Source organism: Lissotriton helveticus, chromosome 4_1 (genome assembly GCF_964261635.1).
Source record: "Lissotriton helveticus chromosome 4_1, aLisHel1.1, whole genome shotgun sequence".
Taxonomy (NCBI): Eukaryota; Metazoa; Chordata; class Amphibia; order Caudata; family Salamandridae; genus Lissotriton; species Lissotriton helveticus.
Window position 1 is genome coordinate 252,007,030 of NC_136063.1, and position 12,949 is coordinate 252,019,978.

The 12,949-nt window shown below is 42.4% G+C and overlaps 1 protein-coding gene across 1 annotated transcript in view; it reads right to left on the reverse strand.

Annotated features, from left to right (window-relative positions):
• TG (thyroglobulin) overlaps positions 1-12,949 on the reverse strand; it is an 825,201-nt gene that overhangs the window by 97,203 nt on the left and 715,049 nt on the right. Inside the window, exon 42 of the mRNA XM_078686739.1 lies at positions 310-474. Within this exon, the coding sequence (XP_078542865.1) occupies positions 310-474 (165 nt within the window). The remainder of the gene's footprint in view (positions 1-309; positions 475-12,949) is intronic.

The window sequence follows — 12,949 nt, forward strand, 5'->3', positions numbered from 1 at the left end:
TAGTTTGAAACCTTAGTGCACTCTCAGAGGGTAGCCATGCACAAACTCAGCAGGCTGTGGAAAGCAGCAGCTGGTTTACATTGAGGAAGGAGGGCATCTGCCCACACGTCTTCTTTCGAGGGAGGGGAGATGGGCAAAGTAGAAGGAGGGGAAAAAACTGTCGGGAGAATTACAAACCCCTGCCACCTTGGCAGACATAGCCCACAGAAGACTCAAAACTAACTAGCTAACTAGTTGTGCATTTCCTACCTTGAGAATTGTCATGCTCATGAAACTAGTAAAGAGTTGAAATGAGAAGTAAGAACAAACCTTGGTCTGAGCAACATTGAGGGCATCTGCAGGCACACCACGCAGACAGGATACCACATCTTCATTATCGGTGAGAGGGCAGCCGACGTCACTGGCCACAAGTGACGCGAGTTCGCGGGCGCTCTTCTTGCTAATGACAGCCACAGGAGAAAAGGCAGATCCTCCCTAGATTGAAGAGACAGCATGAATGATTGAATGCACTAGGTTTGGGGATATTCATTGAGCAAAATGAACTCTTTTTTAAAATTAATTATATGCCACCATTTAATGAAATATAATAAAGCAGGGTGTGCAAAGGTCCCTTCATTCTGCCACTTTCTACTGGCTCACGTCACATAATTGAACACGGTTGGGGAGCAACCCAGTACATATTACTGAGGTAAGGAAGTGCTAAACTACCCACAAATAGCCTTAATGCCTGCTTTCTGTAACAGGAAGCAGTGGTACATCAAAGGCCGCCTAACACCTTATGTGTAGTTGGGGTCGTAGAGCAAAGAACCAATCTGCAAAAAGTGTTTGCAAATTGCACATTGACTTTTTACAAATTGATTGTAAATTTAAAAATTGACCTGTGTACTAATAGCTTAGTGCACAAAATCACCATTCTGAGTGGATTGCAATTAGAACTACTTCTTCAATATTCATGAGGTAGGTCGTAAATTGCAAGTCACTCTGATTGGATGCTATCACAGGAATGGTGGCCTGCTGGGATCATCAAACCACCATGTCTATGATCACATTTCAATATTTTTACAAATTCAGCCCATTTACCTTGTAGGAAACAGGTCTACATTTAAGAGAAAAAAAATACTTTTTTTTAACAAAGTCTACTTAAGAAATGGCAGTAGTCTCCTGGATCATTGCCCACTTCCAAACAAACTTTGTTTTTAACTTTCATAAAGGTAAACAAGTTCCCACTCCCCCTTTGCAAATGGGCTACTACCTCCTTTGAAGAGTCAATAACCAGTGCTTTGAGACTGAAATTATGATTTCAAACAATTGACACATGGTATTCCGCTGACAAGCAATTCGGAAGGGATGCCCTAAACACACTGCTCCTATATTATATTGCAATTCATTCCCATTTCTAAACCCATTTAGCAATTTAGTAAGCTTGTACCAAATCGTAAAATTGGTTTACTGTATTTTTAAAAGCCATTTAGCAGTGGCAAACTCTGTGATTTAGCACTCCTAAATGACTTTGTATATCTGCCCCCCTGGTCTGCTATGAATATGTTCAGCACTACAGAGTTATTTCACCAAGATTACTAAGATCTTTAGCGGGATTAAAATACCATATACAAATCAAATGACGGCGCACAGGACGCGTAAATATATACATACTGACTATCATTACACAGATTAAACATCGTTATTCATCATTTTGTGTTATATTACAACCTAATAAGTTATCTTCTTTAGAAAAAGATAAAAAGTCCATTCTCCAGTCTTTCTACAATTTGCAACTTATAGTTAACATTACAAACATCATTCAAAGCCAGCGATGGAGAAGCCTATCCTCTGGGCTCTCATCTCTCTTGTGTGGGGTAGGTTAACTGTACTTCTGACTGTCTAAATATCCAACATCTAGGACCTATATCTGCCCTCTCTGTTTGGACAGAATGATGAGAGGCAATACATATTAGAACAGTATTGAGTCAATGAATAATACAAATTCTTTCACAGGTTCTGTTTGTTGTGCATTGCAGATTCTTTATTTCTTATATTCTTTTCACAGTTTGGTATAGCCAACGCGTTTCTCCCTAGAAAGGGCTTTTTCAGGCATTAGTGTAGATGATATAGAACGTAATCAATTCTGTTATCTTAGTTGCATCTGGCGTTTCCAAGTCTGTAAATTCTTAAAATTCGGATTAGTCTTCCCCTGTGTACAGTCCAACGTAAACTAAGTTGTACCAAACTGCTACAGTACATTCTGACATTGCTACAGTAGGGTGACAGCTTGGGACAAAAGACCAACCAGCATGTAGCTTTACCAATGGCTTGGTTCATGCAACATTACAATGGCTTATGGAATTTGTTAGGGCTAGGTTATTTTCTTGGTGTCATGCTTTAAATACCCTTGTGTCTGAGTGTCATGGGCTCAGTCAGTCCGCACTTGCCTCATTTGAGGTCTAGTCATAGCTCCACAGAGAACATAAAATCTGTTCTACATTTTCCAAATTTGTATAATTTGCACAACACATTTGGCTGCTGGGAAGTGATATTTATAAGGCTCGGATGTTGTAATTAGCCACACTGCATATATGTCAGCTGAATGAAAAACGGAGAGATGTTGCACAATCTTAAAAATGTAGACTTTTAGAGTTCATTGTCTTCAGAGTTGCTTCATAAATGCCAAATTAACTTTCTGATCAACTGGGTCACGAGTCACAAAGCCATTTAGGTGTATAATTATGCCTTACATACGAATATATCTGGATTTACGGCAGTAAAATATTCACAAAAGGGGACCTCACACATGGACTTCGAATCACCAAAATACCAGGGGCAGCAAGTGACATCACATACCATTTGACCTTAATGACTTTCCAGAAAGTGACAACATATGACCCTTGACACTGATTGTTCCAGGAAATCATTTCACATTAACTTACCTTGATGACATCACGATAACTAAAATCACTGAAGTTCCATAATAACTGCATAATTAATGTAACAACACAACACAGACAAACGCCTGTTTAAAATAACACCTATAATGTAGTGCTGACTTTATCTTTCAATGTTCTTTGGCATAATATGTTCTCCGAAATGTAGTTTGCGAGCGGAAGGAGTAAGCCAGACATCTTCTTGGGGGTTTCACACCCCTACAAAGTTTCGAAAAGATATGTATCTAATAGTGCATTTTAAAGCACAATTTTCACAGAAATTTGCTAAAATGCAATTGACTTTAAATACACATTCATTGCCAAGCTTTTGAAACCTGACACACCTCAGGAATTGACCCAATTGTTTCAAAATGTGCTATGGATCCCCCAACATGCCAAATATTGTCTCCATTGTGCCAAGGCCCGCATTCTGTCATGTGGCCTCATGTGCCATGGATGGCCCCAATATGCCAGTGCTGGACTGTTTCCATTTATACTGTCCATGTGCCAAAGGAGACCCTAATTTTATACATTCCCTCTGTACGCCAGGAGCAAATTGTTGTCATTGTTGCCATCCTCCCATATGTCAGGTTGTCTTCCGTAGTGCCAAGAATTACCTCCAATGTGATAGTACCAATGTAGATGCCCATATGACAAGAATTTCCTCAAGTATGCCAGAATTTTTCCACAAGTGCCCCATATGCAATAATTACCTCTAGTATGCCACTACCAGTATTTTACCATGGGTGCCCATTAGGCCAAGAATTCCTGCCAGTGGCAGTATTTCATTGGTGTCTGTCAAGTTAAGAACTGCTTCAAGAATGCTAGCGCTAGTATTTTCCATGGATGCTTCGGTAAGACAACGTTTTGCTTAAGTATGACAGACCCAATGACAGACTCACAACACCACATTCTCACTCACGTTCTATAACACTCTTTTACTCTCATTCATATTCTTTCTCACACATTCTCACTCACTACCTGTGACTCTCACATCCTTTTACTCACACACATTCTTACATTGACACACATAACGCAACTAGACACTCATGCTCACAAATACAGATGCCCTCTCTCGCATAAACACACTCTCACCTCCAATCAGACCCACAACATTAATTTAAAAATAATTTAACTTATCTCAGCTGGAACCAAAAGACCTTTTCCACCTAATTGTGCTCCTGTTTTATTAACCGAGTAGTGGTATAATAAAACATTACCTGAAAGCAAAGACTGTGCAACTCCCCCTGTGTTTTGCAACACTGATTTTGCCACTGCTGACGCCATGGCTCACAAAATCAGTTCCAAGCAACACGAGGGGCTTCCCAGAATACACTAGTGACTAGACTGGGTGGCGCAGTGTTAACAAACCTTGCTCCCATCCTGTGCCTTGAATATCTGGCCTGTCTGCCAGGCTCTCCGAGGCCTTCCCATCCATTCTCGATGCTCTCATAGGATTCTTAGGCTAATCCCCATTCAGCCATATCTCTTTCCCATTGGCAGCAGAGCCAACGTAAAGCTGTACGGCGCTTTGCCAGCGCGGACCCCAATGTTGCAAATTTATGGCCAAACCTACCCTTCTTGTACATATGAATAATCCCAAGCAGACAGTGTTTAACTGAGGTTGATGCCTGTCATCCACCATAATCCTATCACCCCTTCCTCTCAGTACTCCACTGTAGTCCCACAATCCAAGGTCCTATGAATATATGAAGCTTCTTGGCACCCACACCTCAGGCAAACAGAGGGCCTTTCAGGATATTGGGGCATATTATCAAGGGATTTATCTCCGCTTTTTTGGCTTTAAAAGCCAAGAAAGCAGAGATACAATTATCTCCCTATCAGCAACAGGGTGCTAACACGCAAATTCGCATGTTAGCACCCTTTTTCTCTACGCTTCCCCTTGCATCTCTAATGAGATGCAAAGGGGGCGTTCCAGAGAAAACTAATAGGAGAAATGTTGTTAAGCGACATTTCTCCTATTATCAAGGATTTCACTAACCCTGTTAGTGATAAAAAAGCCGCGCTAACCGCCATGATATCCTATGGAAGGTGGATATCATGGCTAAGTTTGTGAGCCCCTATCATCAAGCTAACGCCAAACTTCGAGAGATTATCGTTGGTTCTCCAGCGATAATCTCTCATTTGGCAGTTAGCGCGAGGATTTTTATCACTTCTGAGATAAACCTTGCTAATAGCAAGTTATCTGTGCGATAATTTCCGGCGATGCTTAGCGTTACAAAATGTGTTGCTAAGCATCATTAGCGATAAATAGGGCTAATCGTTGGTAATATGCCCCATGGTTTTATGTTTCAATGGTATTAATCATGCAAAGTTAAGGAAATTAATGTATATTAACATGAAGGTTGCACCAAAAGATTCACATTCAATGTAGCAGTAGTCAACTTCCACAGCCCGTCAGTATTGCCTAGCTATCAGAGGTATCCTTTTGGTATCAAATTTCAGGGCCTCTATACAATTGGGAGACCTGCCCAAGTCCCCATCCCAGTTCTAAGATTAACTCAAGAGTATATGAAAGCTAGGTGCACTCCAATATTCTGTCAAGAACTTCCTTGCTGTCTTGGCAAGTTTAGCATCTTGTAGGAACTGCCTAGGTCTAACTCCCAACTCCTACTGTATATATGGAAAGAAAATAAAAGCCTCTTGCAGTAAGAGATCTTCCAGGATGACACACCTGCCTTCCCTCCCTTGAGCAATAGACAAATCTTGACTTGTATGTCTGAATGGTTGTAGTACTCAGAAATCCACTGCCCTGAGGACTGGCAGTCATCCAAGAACTCTCTTTGTTGCTGTCTCCCAGGGTTGTCCAGCCTGCCTCACAATATATAGATTGTGTGGGTGTATAATACCCCCTCCATATGTAGATCGAGCCCCTTGGTTCCTTGGAACTGATTTTGCGAGCCCTGGCATCAGCCATGGTAAAGTCAGTGTTGCACAGCCTTTGCTTTCTGTTATTTTTTTATTATACTACTATTTGTGTAAATGGGTTAAGGTGCCCCCGGAGGCAGAGGCTAATCTTTAAATATCTAAAGCTTTCAACTGCCCAAGTCTGTATGTTGCAAGAGACCCACCTGAGCTTCGAGGAAAGTAGCGTAATTTTCTCCAAGGTTCCTTGGGTTAAAAGCTTTAGTGCTTCACATCAGACATCTCAAAGTAGAGGGGTGGCAATTTTAATTAAACAAGGAGTTCCGTGCACTATAAAAAACCACAATCGGACTCCACGGGAAGGTGGTTGGTAGCCCAATTGGCATTTGAGAACGCAGACTTAATATGTGCCTCTTTTTATGGCCCCAACATGGACGATCCGACCTACATATATAAATTACAATCAGCATTGATATTGGAATCTCCGCCCTATGTTATCGGGGGGAACTTCAATGTTCTGTCGGATCCGTTAAAAGACAGATCCAATTTGAGTCATTATGTAGGAGCAGTTAAGATATGTCGAGCACTACTGAACATGATACACGATATGGATTTGATTGATCTATGGAGGGCCCAAAAAGGTGACCAACAGGGCTTTACTTTCTATAGCAAAAAGCATGGTCACTCCTCAAAGATTGACTATGTCTTTTCAGACAGAACCTTAACAGATAACCTAGGGAGGATATCAGTTCTCCCGAGTCCCCTCTCCGACCATGCACCTCTACAATTTATATATCAGAGTAAAGAGGTGCAGCGGCAGCCATCAAGATGGACTCTCAATAGGGCCAAGCTTTTAGATTCTGAGGTCATTGAGGCAGTGCAGGCCCCCTCTCTGGAATTTTTTTCATTGAATATGGGCTCCACGACATCGGATGTTATATGGAATGCATATAAGGCCTGGTTAAGGAGGAAACTTCACGGAATAATCTGTTTTAAGAACAAGGTTGAAGCGGAGGCATTAAAGGGTGTTGAGGGAAAGATAGACAAACTGGAGAAAGAAAGAAATGGATTAAGTAACAGGGAGTCGGAGCGGCTTTCACAAGTCTTGAAGGATTTGGATGAGGCAAGATCAGAATATAGAGGGAAGTTAGATGCCAAATGTAGAGCGCAGTGGAACACCAGAAAGATGCAGCATTTTGAATATGGGGAGAAGGCAGGCGCCCTTTTGGCCTGGAAAGCGAGAATTGATCGCTCTAGAAATGATATAAAAGAACTAACCATCAATGCTAGCGGGGTCACCTCAAGCAGGATTGAGGATATGCAGTCCTGTCTCCTTTCCATTTTTTCGGAACTGTATAGAGAGGATCTTGCACCTCTACCGAGTGTTATCCAGTCATTCCTGAGGAATAAACATCTCCCCTCCCAGTCGGAAGAAAGTAAGAACGAATTAGACGCCCCCTTTACTTTAAAGGAGATAGCCGATCAAATCAAAAAGTCCAAGAACAAAAAAGCTGCAGGCTCGGACTCACTTCCGAGTGAAATTTATAAGTATAAGCTCCTTAAAGAGGAGTTGATAACTGCAATGGGGGTCACCTTTAACTCGGTCTATTGTTTAGCCGGAAAGGTGCCCAACCTGAAAGGAGGCAACAATCGTTCTGATCTTAAAAACTAGTAAGGACCCTAAAAAGGCAGACTCCTACCGTCCAATCTCCCTGCTGAACGCCGATTATAAGATCTTTATGGGCATATTTGCCGGGAGATTGGCAAAATTGATTCCGAAGTTAATACACCCGGAGCAGAAAGGGTTTGTTGCAGGGAGACATATTCAGGAGCAGACGCAGCTCTTAATAGGTAATATAGATCTGGCCATTCAGAGGACTGAACCCTTGGCCTTAGTCGCTCTAGACGCGGCCAAGGCTTTTGACAGAGTCTGTTGGGTGTACCTTTGGGAGGTTCTGAAGGTACTGGGGTTTGGTTCCATCTTTATACAAACCTTGCAGAACTTTTATCAGGGTGCCTCCGCCCGAATCCTGCTAAATGGGCTACTTACACCGAGCTTTAATATCCAGAGAGGGACCAGGCAGGGTTGTCCGATCTCGCCCCTTTTATTTAATATATATATGGAACCATTGGCACAGGCGATGAGATTGGACGATCTAATTCATCCCTTTAGATCTGAACAATATAGTTCTAAAATAGCCCTTTATGCCGATGACCTAATATTATACACGAGTGACCCCGAGGTGGCGATCCCGAGGGTAGAGGAGCTTACGGGTGAATTTGGGTCCTTATCTGGGTATTTAGTCAATAAAACAAAGACAGAGGTGATGTGCTGGAATTTGGAGTGGTCAGGAAGAGTCAGCGCAGAGCTGAGATATCTGGGGATTTATATCGTAAAGGACTTGGAGAAAATACCTCAGATAAATCTCAATAGGGTCATTAAAGAAATAGATGGCCTCTTTAGTAGATGGAGGAACCTTCCCTTAACCATTTATGGAAAAAACAATTTGGTAAAGATGGTCATTCTTCCCAAGCTGTCTTACTTATTTTCCTCCATACCATTAACATTCATGAAAAAAAGCTTAAGTAAGGTACAGAGCAAGATTGGAAGCTTTGTGTGGGGAGAAAAAGGGGTCAGATTGGCGTGGGAAAAACATAGACGCAGATTAAAGAAAGGCGGGCTAGCCCTTCCTGATGTGAGGTTATTTGCAGCAGCATTCCAGTTTAAAAGCATCCGGATGCTACTTGTTAAACCAGAGGAGTCAGCTTGGGGCAGGCTGTTAGGAGAAATGGCGAGAGCGGAAGGAGGAGGAGATGGTGAGGCTTTTCTATATAAGTTTGGGTCGCCAAAATGTTTTAAGCGGGTACGTCTGAAGGTTTTGAGGGCGGCCTTGGAGCTATGGTATAGGCTCAGATGCAGCTGGGGCATAGGATACTATTCGGACAGAGCCCCGGTTTGGGATGCACCCGGAACACTGGGATGCCTCAGAGACAGTTTGGCGGTGCCTATAAGAAGGGCGGGCATCACTATCTGGGCCGAGCTTGTAGACTCTGGGGGGATACACCCATGGGAATACCTGAGAGCAAAGATTGGGCCAGGTTTCTCTAGATTTAAATATCTACAGTTGGTGTCATGGAACGACGCAGAAAAGGGGGAAGTCAGTGGGAATGGAGAGATTGAAGGGCTGTGGCAATCTATCCTCCCAATTAAGAAGGAAATCTCAGTGTGGTATAATAACCTGTTGGAGGAAAAAGATACTGCTGACAACGGGGGAAGATGGCGGCTGGGTAGGACGCCCAGCCGGAGAGCTCCCGACTCCGTGATTCCTCTGACATGAGGTATCGTAGCGGAGCCTGTTAAAGCACCACACGCATGAAGATAAGGTAACGACAGACAAGCGGAAAAGCAAAAAAAAAGGATTTCTTACTGTTTGCACAAACCACGGGATGGTTTCTTATCTGGTATCGGCATCGGCAGTAGAGTGCAGAGTCTCGGGAGGAGAGTCGTGCTCACATCGCGGCATGCTGGGGGAGGCAGAGCCACAAACTCCGGAGAAGAGACGCTGTTCTGGTCTTTGGGCAGCCGCTGCGAGAGCAAGGACATGCTGCTGCCGGGCCTCCAGGAGACTGAGGTATCAGTTCCGGGGCGCGAGCGGCAGAGTAAGCGGCAGAGTAAGCGGCAAATTCTGCCCAAGCTTCGAAGGGAAATGCGGAAGTAAAAACTTGTATCGAACGCCTAGAATTTTGGAGTTTGGCTTAACCGGCACGGAGGGAGTGTCATATCTACAAGGTAACAGCGGTCAGGGCAGGAAGAAAGGAGAAGAGTGCAATGAAATAAAAGCCCTATTTTCTATATCAGGACTCGAGGAGTGGCTGTCGAACATCGAAATTGAAGCAGGTAATTTAAAGAGAGACAAGTGGGCATTGTTTGAATCCATACGCTTAATTACCACAAACATCACAAATATCTCCCAAAACTTGCACATTAAAATCCTGAGACTTAACACAGATAAACAGCATATGAGTGACTCATTAAGAGCAACAAAGGAGGGTGGTAAAAAGGACTGCTGTGAACTGGAGGAAAGCCCCCCTCAAGAAAAATTAGCAGAAGCAAAGATCCAGGGAGGGCGATCCTCAGAAGTACAGAGGAAACAGGTTATATCATCATATAGCTTGCGGAACAGGAATTTTTTGAAGCAAGAGCAATACCCTAAGGGCATATCTCCAAGGGAGATCAAAAAAAGGCACAGAAAATTGGCCAGGGAGAGCGCCAAGACAGCTCCTGAAGGTGGGTTAATCACCTCCAAGGGAAAAACAGTTTCCTCGTTGAAAGCCAAAATAAAAGTGACACCTTCACTAAGAACCTACTTCAAAGTTCAACAGCAACAGGGCTCATATACAGAAGATCAGGCCTATATGCAGGCACAGTCCTCTACAGAAGGCCCCTCACTTTTGAGGGAAAAAGGAGATACTCTCTCCCCAAGCGTAGTAATACCACCCTCTCTTTTGGTGAGCCCACAGACAGTGCTGGAACCTGAAAAAGTGGCCCCAGATAGTACAAAAAAAGGAACAAAAATAAGAACAAAAGCAAGGTTGAAACAAAGTGTTTGGAGGACATCTGGAAGACTAACAAGGAAAGCAAGTTGGAAGAAGTAGTTAACCCTCAAAAAGTACTCATGGCGGAGGGGGGTGAAAAGGAGATCACCGTCGAAATAACACACGAGACTACAGATGACGAGGAAAGATTACAAGGGGGCAAAAATAATCCCAAAAAAACCACACAGACGAATTCCTAGAAAAAATATGTACAGAAATGAGGGAAAAATTTTCAATCTCAGAGGCTAAACAAGATAAAATTCAGGAAGTCTGTGAGAAGTTGGACAATAAGCTAAATGCACTGGGTGACAGAGTGATGGCGGTAGAAAGTGAAGTTGTCGCCCTGGATAAAAGGGTGGAAAAGAACCGGAAAGAAATAAATTCCCTGAGGCAAGAGAGTAAGATAATGAATGAAAAGATGGAGTCACTGGAAAACCAGGCAAGAAAGAACAATATCAGGATTTTGAATGTTCCGGAAAATCAAGAGGGAACAGACATGAAGAAGTATGTGGTAGCACTACTGGCAGAATATTTCCCTTGGGCCGACGAGGCATTGCTAGAAGAAGATATACAGAGAGCACATAGAGACCCATTTGGGAAAAACAAAGAGAGGAAAACACCGAGGAAAATACTTGTTAACTTCAAAACTTACGTGCTAAAAGACAAAATTTTGGGAGAGGCATTGAAAAAAGGTAACTTTAATAAAGATAACTGGACCTTCAAAATAAGATCGGATATGTCGAAGGCCTCCCAAACCAGGCAATGGGAACTAGGAAATTTAATGTCAGAGCTTCAGCAGTTGGGTGCTACGGTACAGATGAAATTCCCACCATCACTTAGGATAATGTGGCGGATCAAAATGAGAAACATGAAAGATCCGGAAGAGGTTAAATCTCTCATTGAACTAATGCGGGATCAAACAAGGTCAGAAGAACCATTGAGCTAACGAGAAATCCTTTGCAAACATAATATTGGACACATTTTAAAAGTATAACGGTGTAAGGCTAATAATAACTTTCTTTATGTAAAAAGTCAAGAATCACGGGATAGGGAGTCACGAAGGGTTACGAAGATAACCGAAGGAAAAGAAGAAGGAGGCTTTCCCGGGGAGGGCAACATACAAACACAAAAAAGAAAATATAAAAACATCACAAAAAAGAGAAAGGGTGGGGAGCAAAATAGGGGGGAAAAAAATAATCCTCATACGCTGGAGTAAAAGTAAAAACAAAACTGAGTTTCATTTCATAAACAATGACATAAGCTATGTGCAGAAGTGGGAAAGTGTCAGAAGGAACAGAATGAATGGGGAGCATAAGTAGAGACATCAAAATACTCTCTTGGAATGTAAATGGACTGAGGACGAAGAGTAGAAGGAATAAAATCTTAGAGTATATTAGAACATCAGAAAGCGAAATAATAATATTGCAAGAAACGCATCTCCTGAAAGAAGAATGGGCTCAAATAACAAAGACCCTAGGCTGGGTAGACACATATGTTTGCACCACACAACAATGTAATAACACAGGAATTGCGATAATTATAAAAAAATCACTGAAAGCTGTCGTGGACTCAGTAGAAGTGGACAATAAAGGAAGATGGGCGATTGCCAGAGTAAAGATTGAAAATAATCCTCTCACGATTGCAGGATATTATGGCCCAAACTTAGATGATGCAGATCCCTTACGAAAACTTTATTCGCAGTTATTATTAGCCACTTCACCGATAATACTGGGAGGCGGTTTTAATTTAGTAATGGATCCCAGATTAGACAGGTCACCACCAGGGAGACAGGCAAATCTGCCAAAAATGAGAGAGTGGATTGGCTTTTATAAAAGAGATCTAGAGCTGGTTGACATCTGGAGGGATAAAGGAGAAACTAAGCAACCTTTCACTTTGTACAATAAAAAATTGGGACACAGGTCGAGGATCGACTATTTTCTTACCGACCGAGATCTGTCAGGAAGTATAAAAAGTGCAGCCCACCTCCCAGCCCATATATCAGATCACTCGGCTGTACAACTAACTCTACAGGTTAGAACAACAGGAATGATAAGGAGATTTACAGTAGAGAGGGCTATATTACAAGACCAGCAGATTGTAAAAGAATTGGAAATCGAAACAACAAACTTCTTTGAACTTAACAAAACAGGCACCACAAAACAGATAACTTGGGACGCGTATAAAGCCGTGTTAAGGGGGAAGTTGCTGAGTCTAGGGGCTTATAAAAACAAGAAATTAAAGCAAGAGATCACAGATCTGGAAACTAACATCAACACTATAGATACTGTAATATTAAGGGAACAAGATACGAGTAGAAAAGAAGAATTATTGCAAGAAAGACCACATAAGAGAGAAAAACTAGAAGGCATCTTGGAAGAAAGAGTGCGAAAAAAGTGGGAGTCAAGCAAGCTAGCAAAACATGAATATGGGGAGGGATGTGGAAAGTGGCTGGCGTGGAAACTTAAAACAGACCTAGCCAGAAATAAAGTAAGGAGTATACACCAGGAAGGTCAAACAGTCCAAAGCACTGATGAAGACATAATCAGGCA